Genomic DNA, 13693 nt, shown 5'->3' on the forward strand with positions numbered 1-13693 from the left:
TAGGCTATTCTGACATTTAACGAAGCAGTCACAGTAGATTATTTAGAAAGAAAAATTAAACATTTTACATTTAAAAAAAATTAAGCATTTTCATGTTGATAAAGTCACTTTATAGTTTCTCAAAACTACACTAACTTTACTACACTATTTTCTCTCTACATGGTGACACATCAAGGTTGTCTGTAAACTCTAACAGACACTTGGATAAGAAACGAAAAATGTTAATTGTCCATGTTCTGCTACTGAGTGCTTCCAAATGTAACCAGATATTTGGCAGTATGCATGATAAGCATCTGACTTCTTCCACATTTAATTCAGATACCTGGCATCATATTGACCCCGTCTAGGCTTCTTGGTTTATGAAACTGATCTCAGAAAGTTACTGACACTAGTAAACCAGAGACAAGGATTACTCAGAAAGGATAAAGACCAAAATAAAGAAAATTAAGAAAAGCTAATGTCTGATATGAATTGGCTGTTTTGGTCCCAAAAATGGGAAGATGATTTGTATGAATAGCATATATAAGGAAAATGATGCATTCCAGAACAATCAGGCACAACTCATTATATTTCCTGCTTAAAAACTCATGCTTAAAGGTATCTAAGAGTTGCATGCTTAGATATGCTTTGATATGAGTAGGTGTAAAGTCATACACCTAAGAGTTATCTAAGAGTTATCTAAGAGTAGGTGTAAAGTCATAATTTAATAAGGCAGAGAGAGAGAGAGACATAGGGCCTTTTGTAATTAAATAATACAAACAAGCTTATGTTCCTTCTGCCAGTGGTTAGTAATTATAAAGAGATACTCTGTTATTCACTTCAGAGGACTGTTAGTATCAGAAGTAACATATTTAAAAAGGAAAATTGGTTCTTTCCATAGTTTGGCGACTGTGGCCATTGCTGCTATAAACATTGGGGTACAGATGGCCCTTCTTTTCACGACATCTGTGTCTTTGGGGTAAATACCCAGGAGTGCAATTGCAGGGTCATAGGGAAGCTCTATTTTTAATTTCTTGAGGAATCTCCACACTGTTCTCCAAAGAGGCTGCACCAACTTGCATTCCCACCAACAGTGTAAGAGGGTTCCCCTTTCTCCACATCCTCTCCAACAAATGTTGTTTCCTGTTTTGTTAATTTTGGCCATTCTAACTGGTGTAAGGTGATATCGCCAAACTATGGAAAGAACCAAGATGCCCTTCAACGGATGAATGGATAAGGAAGATGTGGTCCATATACACTATGGAGTATTATGCCTCCATCAGAAAGGATGAATACCCAACTTTTGTAGCAACATGGACGGGACTGGAAGAGATTATGCTGAGTGAAATAAGTCAAGCAGAGAGAGTCAATTATCATATGGTTTCACTTATTTGTGGAGCATGAAAAATAGCATGGAGGACAAGGGGCCTTAGAGAGGAGTAGGGAATTTGGGTAAATTGGAAGGGGAGGTGAACCATGAGAGACTATGGACTCTGAAAAACAATCTGAGGGGTTTGAAGTGGCGGGGGGTGGGAGTTTGGGGTACCAGGTGGTGGGTATTATAGAGGGCACGGCTTGCATGGAGCACTGGGTGTGGTGAAAAAATAATGAATACTGTTTTTCTGAAAATAAATAAATTGAAAAAAAAATAAAAAAGGAAAATTGTCCATGAAAGACATCATAGGACTATCCCGAAGCATCTAGAAGAAATATAGTCATCTGGGGCCCTTGTGCTGATTAAGAACAACAATGAGACTCCTGACCCACTATGGTAAGGCAAGAATTTCTGAGTTCTTCACCCAACAATCTGCTCATCCTTAGTGACCAAGATATTTTTAGATGGCTAGCTGTTAGGAATGCTGGATGATGATAATAACTTGTCCACATGGAAACTGCAACTGCAACTTGGACCTCACCAATACCCTAAGCTAAATGCTGTTAATATACTTGTGAAAACGGAAGTCAACCTGGACATGAGGACTGACTTGATTATTCATGTAAGTGTAAAAAAATAAACCACAGATTAAATGACCCAGACCCTCTCATAAACTACATCCCAGAATAATCAAGGGAAAAGATATGTGTGATTGTGTTACAACCTGAACTACTTAAGGTTTTTATGGGCAATATATTTACTTAAAAGAATGAATGACAAAAAAATCTATGATTATTCAACTTGGGTATTTGGCAGGCATTTTATTTAAAATCAATGAAGTTAGGCTGTCAATTCAAGGAAAAAAGAACAACTGATATTATTTGTTAGCAATGATAAAATAGAGTTTTGAAGTGAAAATTAAAATTTTAGATTTATTATCTGTCACCATGTACTTGACTTATCAATACTCAATCATTTTTCTGATGAAATTGGTAATATTAACAAATGCTGTTTATTGATGTTGTAAAATGAAATGTGTAAATATTTGGAAACATCTACATACACACTGAACCAATGTTTTCCAACTGACCAATGTATGAGGATAAAAAATTACGAGTGAGGAAAACATCTATTCATAGCGTACAATAGAACAATGGATTTTAATATTTCTGAATATGCAAATTTTTACTGATAGGGTTTTAAATTCCACTTCTGTAGTTTTGGTGTATTATCAAAGAATTTCCACAATTATCTGAAAAATCTATGAAAATCCTTTCTTCCCAACTACTTATATGTGAGAAGCCAGCTTTTACTCATATACTTCAACCTAAACATATGGCAAAAAATTGAATGCAGAAACAGATATGACAATCCAGTTGTTTTCCATTAAATAAAATGGAAAATCATTTTTATTAAAATTTTGTTTCCTATGTTGACATATGTTGACATAGAATACTTTTATTTACTTTTAAATGAATTAATATTTTAAATTTTTATTTTAATTTCTAATTCATTAAATATTGAATGACACAATCCACATAAACAAAAGTTTTTTGAGGTCTTCAGTGTTTAAGAGTATAAAGATATCCTGAGACCAAAAAGTTTAAGAACCACTGTTCTAGGCACTTATTAATGTCACAGCAACTCATACTGAGATACTTACCTCATTTCCTTTAGGATTTGGAACATATGGTTGCAATGGTTCTATTTGGACTTCAGCTTGAATTGAATGAAATACTTCATCATTGTCTGATGATTCATCTTCTTTGTCCTTTGAAACAAAAAGGAAAATAAATATTTTAATTGTTAAAATGCAAATGATAAGAGCAACTACCTTCACAATGTACAACTTAGAATAATTTTCAAATATTAAAATTGATTTAAACCAGTAGACTCTAATAGTTTTTGGTTCTGGATTCCCTTTGGAATCTGAGGAGATTCTAACTGCATACAGACACACGTGTTTGCATATATTTTCAGGGGGATCATTGACCACCTGCAGCCAATCTATTAGACCCAGGTTAAGAATATCTGGTTTAAGGCTTAACTCATAACCCCAAACTGTCACATTTACTAGTCAGTTATAACTATGAAGTTCAGCTGCTTGTGCAATGGAAGATCTGTAATATAGCAGTGCAAATATTTCTCACTAATTGGGCTCCAGAAGCTTAGGAAATTTCCTGTTTTCACATTTAAACCAATCAATATTATTCCTTCAACTCATAGAGTAATGAAAATAAGTTTTCTTTTCTTTGGTTAGTTGAAGAATTCACATAAATTTCTAAATGCTAACAAATTTTTAGGCAATTCACAAGATCTGTGACTTTGAGCTAGTATCAATTTTTTTATATTTTCTTTAAAAATCACATATAAAGATACGAATGCCTGTACGAGATCCTAGGGTCATGGAATTGGTAACTATTATTTATTGACTTTTTCTTCCATTTTAGAATGGTTTCTCACATGCATAATTAAAACACCAAATGACAAGAAGTATGCGTCATGCTACTAATGCTATGAGTCTTGCAGGGATGCATACAAGTCTTTTTCATAAATGCAAAACCCATTAGATTTAATTGTTACTATTCCTCATTGAAATTAGTCACTAGCATTTTAGATGCCTTAATTTCAGGCAAATATCACCACTCTAGACTCATACCTCCACTTCTCTATATGTTTTCTTTCTCTTCCTATCTCCCCCTTTATTGGGGATATGCATCCGTTTCCTCTTTGGGGTCTTTCTTCACTTGCTGCTTTTACCTTTTCTCCAGTTAAACATGTTAGGGAAATAACATTCGTTTAATTGATACCAAGCTTTAATTTAGGATTCCTTTATATAAATGGATGCTATGAAGTATTAGAAAACAAGTGCTCTCTTAATTCTATTGACCTCTTTAATTTACTTATAAAGCCCAGAAAACCCTTCTTTGTCAGATTAAATCTGCGGGATAAAATTCATTAACTCCAGCCAAATTATATCCACTTATATTAGAGAATTTGAAAGAATGAAGTTTTGACTATTGGAAAATAAGATCAAGATAGTAACATATTGCATCTCAAGAGTACAGAGATGAATTTGTAACTTGTGTCATGTTCTATGCAGAAATTTCATTGATTAATTATGTAAAATGGTGGCAAATTAGTGAGACAAGTCATACATATGGTAAATACAAAATGCTTTGGAAGTTGCTTTTTCTGTTTCATTTTAACCTGGATTTAAACATCCTAAAATGAAAAAAGAAATGGTACAATTCACTTAAATAGCACAGTTCAGCATTCTTTGGGAAAAAAGACAAATTAACTTAGAGGTTGGGGAACAAAACCAAAGTTTTTGTGTGTTTATTTTTAATGAGTTATTTTAAAAAATTTGAACTATGGCAGTAATGTTCTTTTTTTTAATTTTTAAAATTTAATTTAATTTTATTTCTTTTCAGTGTTCTAGAATTCATTGTTTATGTACCACACCCAGTGCTTCATGCAATATGTGTCCTCCTTAATACCCACCACCAGGCCTCCCTACCCCCCAACCCCCTCCCCTCCAAAATCTTCAGTTTGTTTCTCAGAGTCCACCGTCTCTCACGGTTCATCTCCCCCTCCAATTTCCCCCAACTCACTTCTCCTTTCCATCTTCCAATGTCCTCCATGTTGTTCTTTATGTTCCAGTAATTTTCAAAGATCAAATATAGTAATTTTAAAAGTCCTTATGGTGTCCCTTTGTTAGTTAATAATTAAAGTTATATCTCTATAAAGATAAAAAGCAATTACCTGGATCATTCAAGCCAATTTTTCTTTTTCAAATTTAGTCATTATTATCTGGAAATTTTAAGATAATTTACTTGAAATACAAATTATTAAATTAATCTTCTCTGGGACACAAGGATATTTATTTCATTTGGTCTTAACAGAGGGAAACACAGGCATGAACGAGCATGTTTTCTCTGCATATTTGATTCAATTAAAATATCAGAAATTCTTACATTTGCAGCTTGTCTCAATTCTTCTTCGTGCTGATTAAAGATATCCTCCCATCTGTTCTGGTGCCTTCGTCTGCAGGCTTCTAAATCTGAGAGCTCAAACTCTTCAGGTCTCCGTGATAACTTTGCCCGGAACCTCTTTGGTGATAGTCTTTTTGCCAATGCCTGCCTTAGACTAGAAACTTTTGATTTTTTCTTCCGTGCTTGTTCTGGTTGAGAGTAAAACATGTTTGAAGACAGGTTTTCCATCAAGGTTTGCAGGGGACCAAGTGGCTTTGAGTTATGTGAGTTTGGTGCTCGAAGTAAGCCTCTTGATAGTCCCTCTATCAGTTCTTGAACTGAGCCAACTGCCTGTGGGGACTCTAGTGCCCAGGCCTGTGCATGAGGTGACCCTTCATTTTGTCCCTCTACTGGAATGAGTACCTGAGTATCCAAATGTAGTGGCAACAGCACATGGTGGTTCTGTGAGAGTAGGGGCAGGAATACCTGGGCGTGTACTCGTAAGGACTCAGGTTCTTCTGACTCAGTCTCTGCCTGTGTGGGCTCAGGAGCCTGTTCCTGTACCTCTGGCTGTTCAGGTAGCTGGTTCTGCTCCAGCTGCTGTTCAGGTACCTGGTTCTGCCTCTGCTGTTGTTCAGGGGCCTGACCCTGCCTTTGTTGTTGTTCAGGTATCTGATCTTGCCCCTGAAATTCCTCTGGTACCTGGTCCAGATCCTGTGGCTCTTCTGATGTCTGGGACTGAGCCTGAGCCTGCTGCTCTTTAGGTACCTGTACCTGTACCTGTAGAGACCTAGATGCCTTAACCTGAGCCTGTAGTGGCATAAGCATCCAGGCTGCCCTCCGTAGTCGTGGAGGTGCCTTAATCTGCATCTGTAGGGGCCTAGATGTCTTAGCCTTAACCTGAGCTTGTAGTGGCATAAAGACCCGAGCTGCCCCTTGTAATCGCTGAGGTGCCTGGGCTTGCCCCTGTAGAGGCCTAGGTGCATTGTCTTGAGCCTGTAGTGGCATGAACACCCTGGCTGCTCCCTGTAGATGCTGAAGTGCCTGGACCTGTGGCTCTTCTCGATCAGGTAACCACCTTGGCTGAGACGGTTCTCCATGCAGAACTCTAAGTGGTCTACATCTACTGCTGGTTGGCAGTCTCAGAAGCTCATGAGTACAAGAAGGTCCTCTAGGAAAAACATATAAATGATTGCTATATAAGTATTGTCAGTGGAGTGAAGCCATTCAGGGGAAATGCCTTTATTTTAAAAAATGGAAATTTCGTGCAATAAAGATATTTTCAGTAAATCTTTTTTTGAATCATTCCTGTAATGTCTGAAATATTCTTTGTATTACTAATATACTCAGTATTAATTATCGAATAATCTACTTTCTCATGCTATTGCCAGAAATTAAGGAATCTTTGAGTAGTAAGAACAATTTTTCCTCAAAATTTCCTTTCAAATATCTTTTGAAAATATAGAGATAGCTGTTATTTGTTGTATCAGGAGGGATTAAGCTCTTCTGAGTCAAATGTTAATGGGATAGAATCAACTGTCTTACATAAATTGCTAACAACAAATTATATTTGTGATTTATCTAACACACCTGAATCTTCTCATGGTATACTGCTCCTTAATAGCTTCTTCTCTTTCAAAGATCAGAGGTATTCCTTTTAAAAAAGAGAAAAAATAATGCAAAAACATCAACAGAGGTTAGAGTAATCTACCTTAGTTTTCACCCTTTAATGCTCAGGATGTCACGTGAATCACAAGGACAAGAGGGTATATATAACCCTTCAAATCACACTTGGTTGGTAATATGGAGCATATCCTGGTTCCTAGGCCTACTTTTGCAGTACAATGAAGCTGTTACATACAGACTAATTTCTCTGGGCACAGGAAAGGGAATTTAGCAATTTGGTACCTGCAATCTAAAGAGAAATAATTGAGAAAGACAAAGGGAGAAAGAGACAAGTGAAACTCTTTAGATAGTTGTTGAGCATGGCTTAAAGGTGTGTGATCTAGGTGTGAGAACTTTATGGCTTGGGCCCACTTTATCTTTGGTCCTTTCAATGAGGGTCATTGAAAATGAGGATCAGGAACACCGGTCTTTCCAATGAGAAGGTAAAAATCTAAATTCTGAATTTTATACTTAACACATTCAACATGTTCAGCTTCTTTCATTTCTGCTATGCTGTACTAAAATATAGAAGCTTATGAACAAGAGTGTTCTTTTGAATTTCCCAAATAAAAATGTTTAAGGCAACTGTATTTACATCTATGTAATTCCCACATAAATGTGACTTTTCCTGCAGGTAACATTTTGGAAGTCTTGCAACTCTGAAAATTAGCAAATTCTCAAATAGAAATGGGGTCTTTCCACACCCATTTGAGACTAGCTGGCTTTTGTGATGCTGATCCAATGAATTTTCACCAATGGTTAAATAAATTAATTTCTTCTGCTTCTCACTCCAAAATAGGATATATATAATTATGTAGTTGGAAGAAACTCTACTAAGATCAATCCTGTAGCTATTCTGAGAATGACTTCTATGTTTCCAGTTTCCACTTTTCCATTATATCACCATTCTCAATACTGCCCATGGTGCCCCATATTAAATGTGGAATATGCCATACAATACAAAGTTAAAACTTCCTAAGTAGTTTAATCTGGATTTGATGAAAATCCATCCTGCCATTTTTGGTATTAATATATAGAAATTAAATTTTACTAGTATAAATTAGTCCTTTTTATTACTTCTTATATAGTTGGAGATTAGTACACAAAACAGACTTACTATGGTATACAGAAATTACTTCAAAATTAACAATCAATAGATACATAATTACAAATCTATTTATCTCATTGGAGAGAATCAAAATATCCAAGAAAAGAATAGTAAGATACAGATTTTATTACCTTTTCATTTATTTTACCTCTTTAGTTAGGAGTTTTCTTAAAATAAAATTGGCATATCACAAAATTATTCTTGATGCTTTCAAGGTTTTTCTAAATATGAACACTTGTCCGTTGTAATTGGCAACAATTTATAATCATATATATACAGATGATCAGGTGAGAGAGAATTAACTGTACGTGACATATTAGTGGAAAAACTAAATGTGGAAGGCCTCAGAATTTTTACTGTTAATCTAATTCTTAAATATTATCTTTTGTGACAAAAATGAATAAAATCTGCTCTCATCTAAATATTCATCCGGTAAGATGAAAGTTGACACATGCCAACCTTTTTTCTGTCTCTTTTTAATGATTCCAATAAGATGCTTCTTCAATGACTCAACAACGTGTCCTTCATTTTTTATATTCCGAACAAAAGGATGATGAAGCATGTTTGCAGAAGTAGGACGAAATAGGAAATTTTTTATCATGCACTTTTCCATGAAGTTGTGGAACTTGCGAGACCTAAAAGAAATGAGTCAAAGGGATAAAAGAGCATCCTCAGCTTGCCATATCTTCTCCCATCCTCACACATATGCTACCCTTCAGGTCATATTTTTGGAGAAAGTTGCCTCTAGATATAAATTGTCATATGTCTTAAAGCTTGACAATATACATTATACAACAATCCCACTCAAGTCTCAGATAAACCAGAGTCAATGGCATTTAAATAGTAGTAGAACTTCAATGAGTTCAGAAGTATGTACATGGTACAAAGTCAAGTGGTAGGATGGCAATGGAGTGATATCTAGAACATGTATCTAAATTGGTCAGCCCACAAAAGTCACACTTTGAAGTCTGAATGTTTCACTTGACCATAGGCCTTTTAAGCTACATAGTTGTAAACGTAATGATCCAAAAATGGGTGTTAGTAGCACCAGGACTAATCTTATAAAATGGCCCATGAAAACAGAAGTGTCCAAAAAGCCTGAATCTGTGGGAAGGGTTATATTGAATCACAAGGAAAAATGTCAGCAATCAAATCACAGCCACCACTTCCAGCAGTGCAAGCTATAAATACTAAAAATAAGCAAGAGCTTCTGACACTCAACCAAAAAGCTTCAGTATAAAGCATTCCCAAGTTAGTTGGCCTTTAACACCCTGAGAGAACAAATCTTCTTCTCTAGGTCTGTGGATGTTTAGTTTAATGGGCCAAACAACTGAGCTGCATATCACAATCACTGACTACTTATCTAGGCACAGTGAGAAATGTCACAAATTATTTCTGTTGGTCCATGCCACTAATGGAGAAACAACTAAACATGCCATTAATTGCAGGTCAGTGAGGTCATGATAATATACTATGGAAGATATTACTTATATCTAGTTGGCTAGCTAGCTTTCAATGAAAACTAATCATTAAAACACCCAATTAATGTATTAGTTTTAAGGCAATATTGTCCAACAAAGATGTTGAAGCAAGACTACAAAATTAATTAAAACTCATTTGCTACATAAAAAGTGCCAAGTTAATGTGTTTAGGAGATTAAATCATTCATCTTTACCATCCACTGGATTTGACTTTGGGGGCAGATTCCCGCAAAATAACAAAGAGGGCTTCCAAAGGCTGAAGATTACACAGGGCTGCAAAGGAAAATAGGTATGTTTAGAATGAATGAGAAGGGTAACAACAGAGCACACTCCTCATTCTAGAGAGGATTCTCGGTGCTCACATATCATGCTGAATAGACATTAAGGAATAAATAGATACAAGATAATATAATCACAGGAAAAGTTCATTTTATTTTTTTATTTTTAAAATTTTATTTATTTATTTATTTTTAGTTTTTAGTTATTTTTTAAATTTTTTTAGAGGAAAAGTTCATTTTAATGTAAACAGTCCATTATATAAGATCCTCAAGCTTTACCATTGCCAGGTGTGGCAAATTAATTAAATAAACTACACTGGATAAAAATTTCAAAATGTATGATTGATGATTTCTATCTAGAGAAGTAAACAAAAATAGAGACAAACACTCTTATGTACACTGTGTTGTAGGCATCTACACTTATAAAAATTGAAATATGTCATTACAGGCTTAAAAAGTCAACCAAATTGATAGCTAAGCCCAACAATATATAAGGAATGATTTATCAGTCTAAAAATATGAGAATAATCTGTTTTGGAAACTGACAGTCCTAAGAAAAGAAGTAGATTTAGTGTAACTATTAAAACACACCCTCTAGAGTAAGATCACCTGGGTTCAAATCCTAGCTCTTTCTTTGTGACTCAGGCAAATTATTTAACCTAATTTGCCCTGGTTTCTTTATCTGAAAAAAAAATCAAGAATTCCTTAAAAGAGTAGCCATGAGTGTCTGGCGTAGAGTGGGCACTTAATAAATATTAGCTATTGGTATTACAATAACATTTTAACTATCTTGCACTTCATATCTGTGCCAAATTACAGGAGTTCCATTCACTTTTTGAAACACACAGCTACATAAAGAAAAGCCTATTCCATTATATGCTATATAAATTCATTACTTTGTTGGTCTGAGAATTTTCTGTAAGCTTTCTTTCTTATAAGCATTTAAGTATGTCTCTCACTTTGCTTATTTCCTCTTGAGTTTTGAGTAAAGAAAACTGGCAGTGCAGAAAATTCCCAAAGGACAGCCATACTTTAAATTTCTTCTTTCTTGATGTATTTTGTTTTATAAGTTTTTAATTTTAACTCCCGGATAGTTAGCACACAATATTATATTAGTTTCAGGTATATAATATAATGATTCAACAATTCTATACATTACTCAGTGTTCATCATGATAAGTGTGCTCTTTGATCTCCATTACCTATTTGACCCCTTTTCCCACCCACCTCCCCTCTGGTATCATCAGTTTGTTTTCTATCGTTGAGTGTGTTTCTTGATATGCCTCTCTCTTTTCCTCTCTCTCTGTCTGCCTTGTTTCTTAAATTCTACATGAGTGAAATCATATGGTATTTGTCTTTATTTCATTGACTTATTTCACTTAGCATAATACTCTAGCTCCATTCATATTGCTGCAAATTGCAAGATTTCATGCCACATCTTCTTTATCCACTCATCTATCAATGGACACTTTCGTGATTTAGCAATTGTAAATAATGCTTCAATAAATGTAGGGGTGCATATATCTTCTCAAATGAATGATTTTTGTAATTTTTTGGTAAAAATGCAGTACTGTGATTACTGGATCATAAAGTAGTTCTATTTTTAACTTTTTGAGGAACCTCCATCCTGTTTTCCACAGTGGCTGTACTGGTTTGCATTCCCACCAACAGTACAAGAGGGTTACTTTTTCTCCATATCCTCACCAACAAGTTTTATCTAGTACTACAAGTGTGTCATTTATGTGAGGACAATTTGATGTTATTGACTCTTCAGAGTCACCATTTATCCTCCAAAATGCATATCTAGAAAAACTACAATGCCAAATTGGCTTCTTGTAATAATAGAGTGATATAAAGGTGATTGTTAAAAGGTCAAGCTTTTTTTTTCAATTATATAGGTATAAATTAATAGATGTACAGGTTTATAATTGAGGGCAGAGTTATCCCCAAGCTGAAAAGATCAGGATCAAGAGTGCCTGGATGGCTCAGTTAGCTACGTGTCCAACTCTATATTCTGGTTCAGGTCATGATCTCAGCACCCTGAAATTGAGCCTTGCATCAGGCTCAGTGTAGAATATGCTTGAGATCCTCTCCCTCTCCCTTTCCCTCCCTGTCTGCCCCTCTCCCACAACTCATGGGCTTGCATCTCTATGCACACTCTCTCACACACTCTCTCTGTTCTCTCAAATCAGTCAGTCAATCAGTCACTCAATCAGGATCATATTTGATTCTCTTCATTTCTTTACTCTGTCCAGTCAGTCACCAGAATCTGTCCTTTAACATATTTTAAGTGGGTTTGTATAGTATTAAGCGGTTGTCATTTATTAACATTTGAGCATCATGTAGTCAACTAACAACATCCTCAGGAGTCAAGACATAGAGCACAGACTAAGAAATTTTTCATTAAGGGAAACGAAAAGTCCACAAAAGAATGGAGCATGTGGGTACAAGAGCTATGTCAAGGGACCCCTGGGTGGCTCAGTTGGTTAAGCAGCTGCCTTCGGCTCAGGTCATGATCCCAGCGTCCTGGGATCGAGTCCCACATCGGGCTCCTTGCTCGGCGGGGAGGCTGCTTCTCCCTCTGCCTGCCTGTGCTCGCTTTCTCACTCTCCCTCTCTCTGACAAATAAATAAATAAAATCTTTAAAAAAAAGAGCTATGTCAAACAGTGGACATTTCCTATATAGTCTAACTTTAGGAATGCCAGTAAATACTCCATTTATCCCATATCTAACATGCCTAAATATTTCACATTAGAGTCTCATTCCTTTGAAATAGCAAATCTCTTTTAAAAATACATTTCATAGAGGGTATAATGTTAAGTGAAATAAGTCAGAGAAAGACAGACACCATTTGATTTCACTCGTATGTGAAATTTAAGAAACAAAATAAATAAAAGAAGAATGAACACAAGTCCTTAAGAGAGTCCTGGTGTGGGACGGTACAGATCTTCTCTCCTCTGAGAGCCTCTATAGCACCCTTTCTGTTGGAAGTTACTCTCCTTTTTTTTTCCCCTTATTTTTCTGGGAAAACGAAAGAAAGAAATTTTGTTATCTGGACCTCTGAGGCAATTATCATATAATTGTCACTTTGGAGAGCCACCCCCTCTGAGATGATAATTATAAAAACCTGGTAGATTTCTGCACTTAAATTAATGACAATCATTTCCATCCAAAGTTAATACTCCAGGCAACATTAGAGGCTGGCAAAAGACCAATGTTTTAACAGTGTGGTTATTTCAAGTTGCTCATGACCAAAGTTGCAGCATTCCAATTACTTATTTAGGAATGTTTGTCCTATTTTTTTTTTGTGAATTAAGAAGCTCCTGATCCTTACACATATTTTGTAAGAAGTTTGCCATTTGTATACTCCATGTAAAACTCCTCTGTAATCCTTCTGTGAGTTTTCTTCTATGATTTAATATTTTTGAATGAAAAAATGAAACAAACAAAATAAAGATGAACCAGGAAATACAAATCTGCAAAATGTAGAAAGCTAATTTTCTGGAAAAGAAATGGTAAGGAACATTCAGAAACAACAGAAAAAATATTCTACCTGATGCAGTCATGTATTCTAAATAAAAACATGCATCAATACTCATATGAAATACATATTGTGAAGAGAAACAAGAGGAAGAGAGAAGAAGAAGAAGAAGAAGAAGAAGAAGAAGAAGAAGAAGAAGAAGAAGAAGAAGAACTAGAAGAAGAGGAGGAAAATGAGAAGGAGGGCGGCGGAGGGGAAAGGAATGGTAAGGGGGAAGAAGAAAGAGATAGAAAAAGGAGGAGAAGTTGCTGATCAATATAATACGAGTATGTTCACAAAAACAAATAATCTA

At 35.4% G+C, this 13693-nt stretch overlaps 1 protein-coding gene across 4 annotated transcripts in view; it reads right to left on the bottom strand.

The window, feature by feature from the left end:
- Positions 1 to 13693, bottom strand: part of NRK (Nik related kinase) — a 133036-nt gene that overhangs the window by 34643 nt on the left and 84700 nt on the right. For all 4 annotated transcript variants that reach the window (XM_044235533.1, XM_044235532.1, XM_044235531.1 and 1 more), the window contains 5 exons: positions 9777 to 9855; positions 8561 to 8736; positions 6919 to 6982; positions 5332 to 6499; positions 3018 to 3125 (listed from right to left, as the gene is read on the bottom strand). In XM_044235533.1, coding sequence (XP_044091468.1) covers positions 3018 to 3125; positions 5332 to 6499; positions 6919 to 6982; positions 8561 to 8736; positions 9777 to 9855 — 1595 coding nt within the window. The remainder of the gene's footprint in view (positions 1 to 3017; positions 3126 to 5331; positions 6500 to 6918; positions 6983 to 8560; positions 8737 to 9776; positions 9856 to 13693) is intronic.

The sequence above is a fragment of the Neovison vison genome, chromosome X, assembly GCF_020171115.1.
Source record: "Neovison vison isolate M4711 chromosome X, ASM_NN_V1, whole genome shotgun sequence".
Classification (NCBI taxonomy): domain Eukaryota; kingdom Metazoa; phylum Chordata; class Mammalia; order Carnivora; family Mustelidae; genus Neogale; species Neogale vison.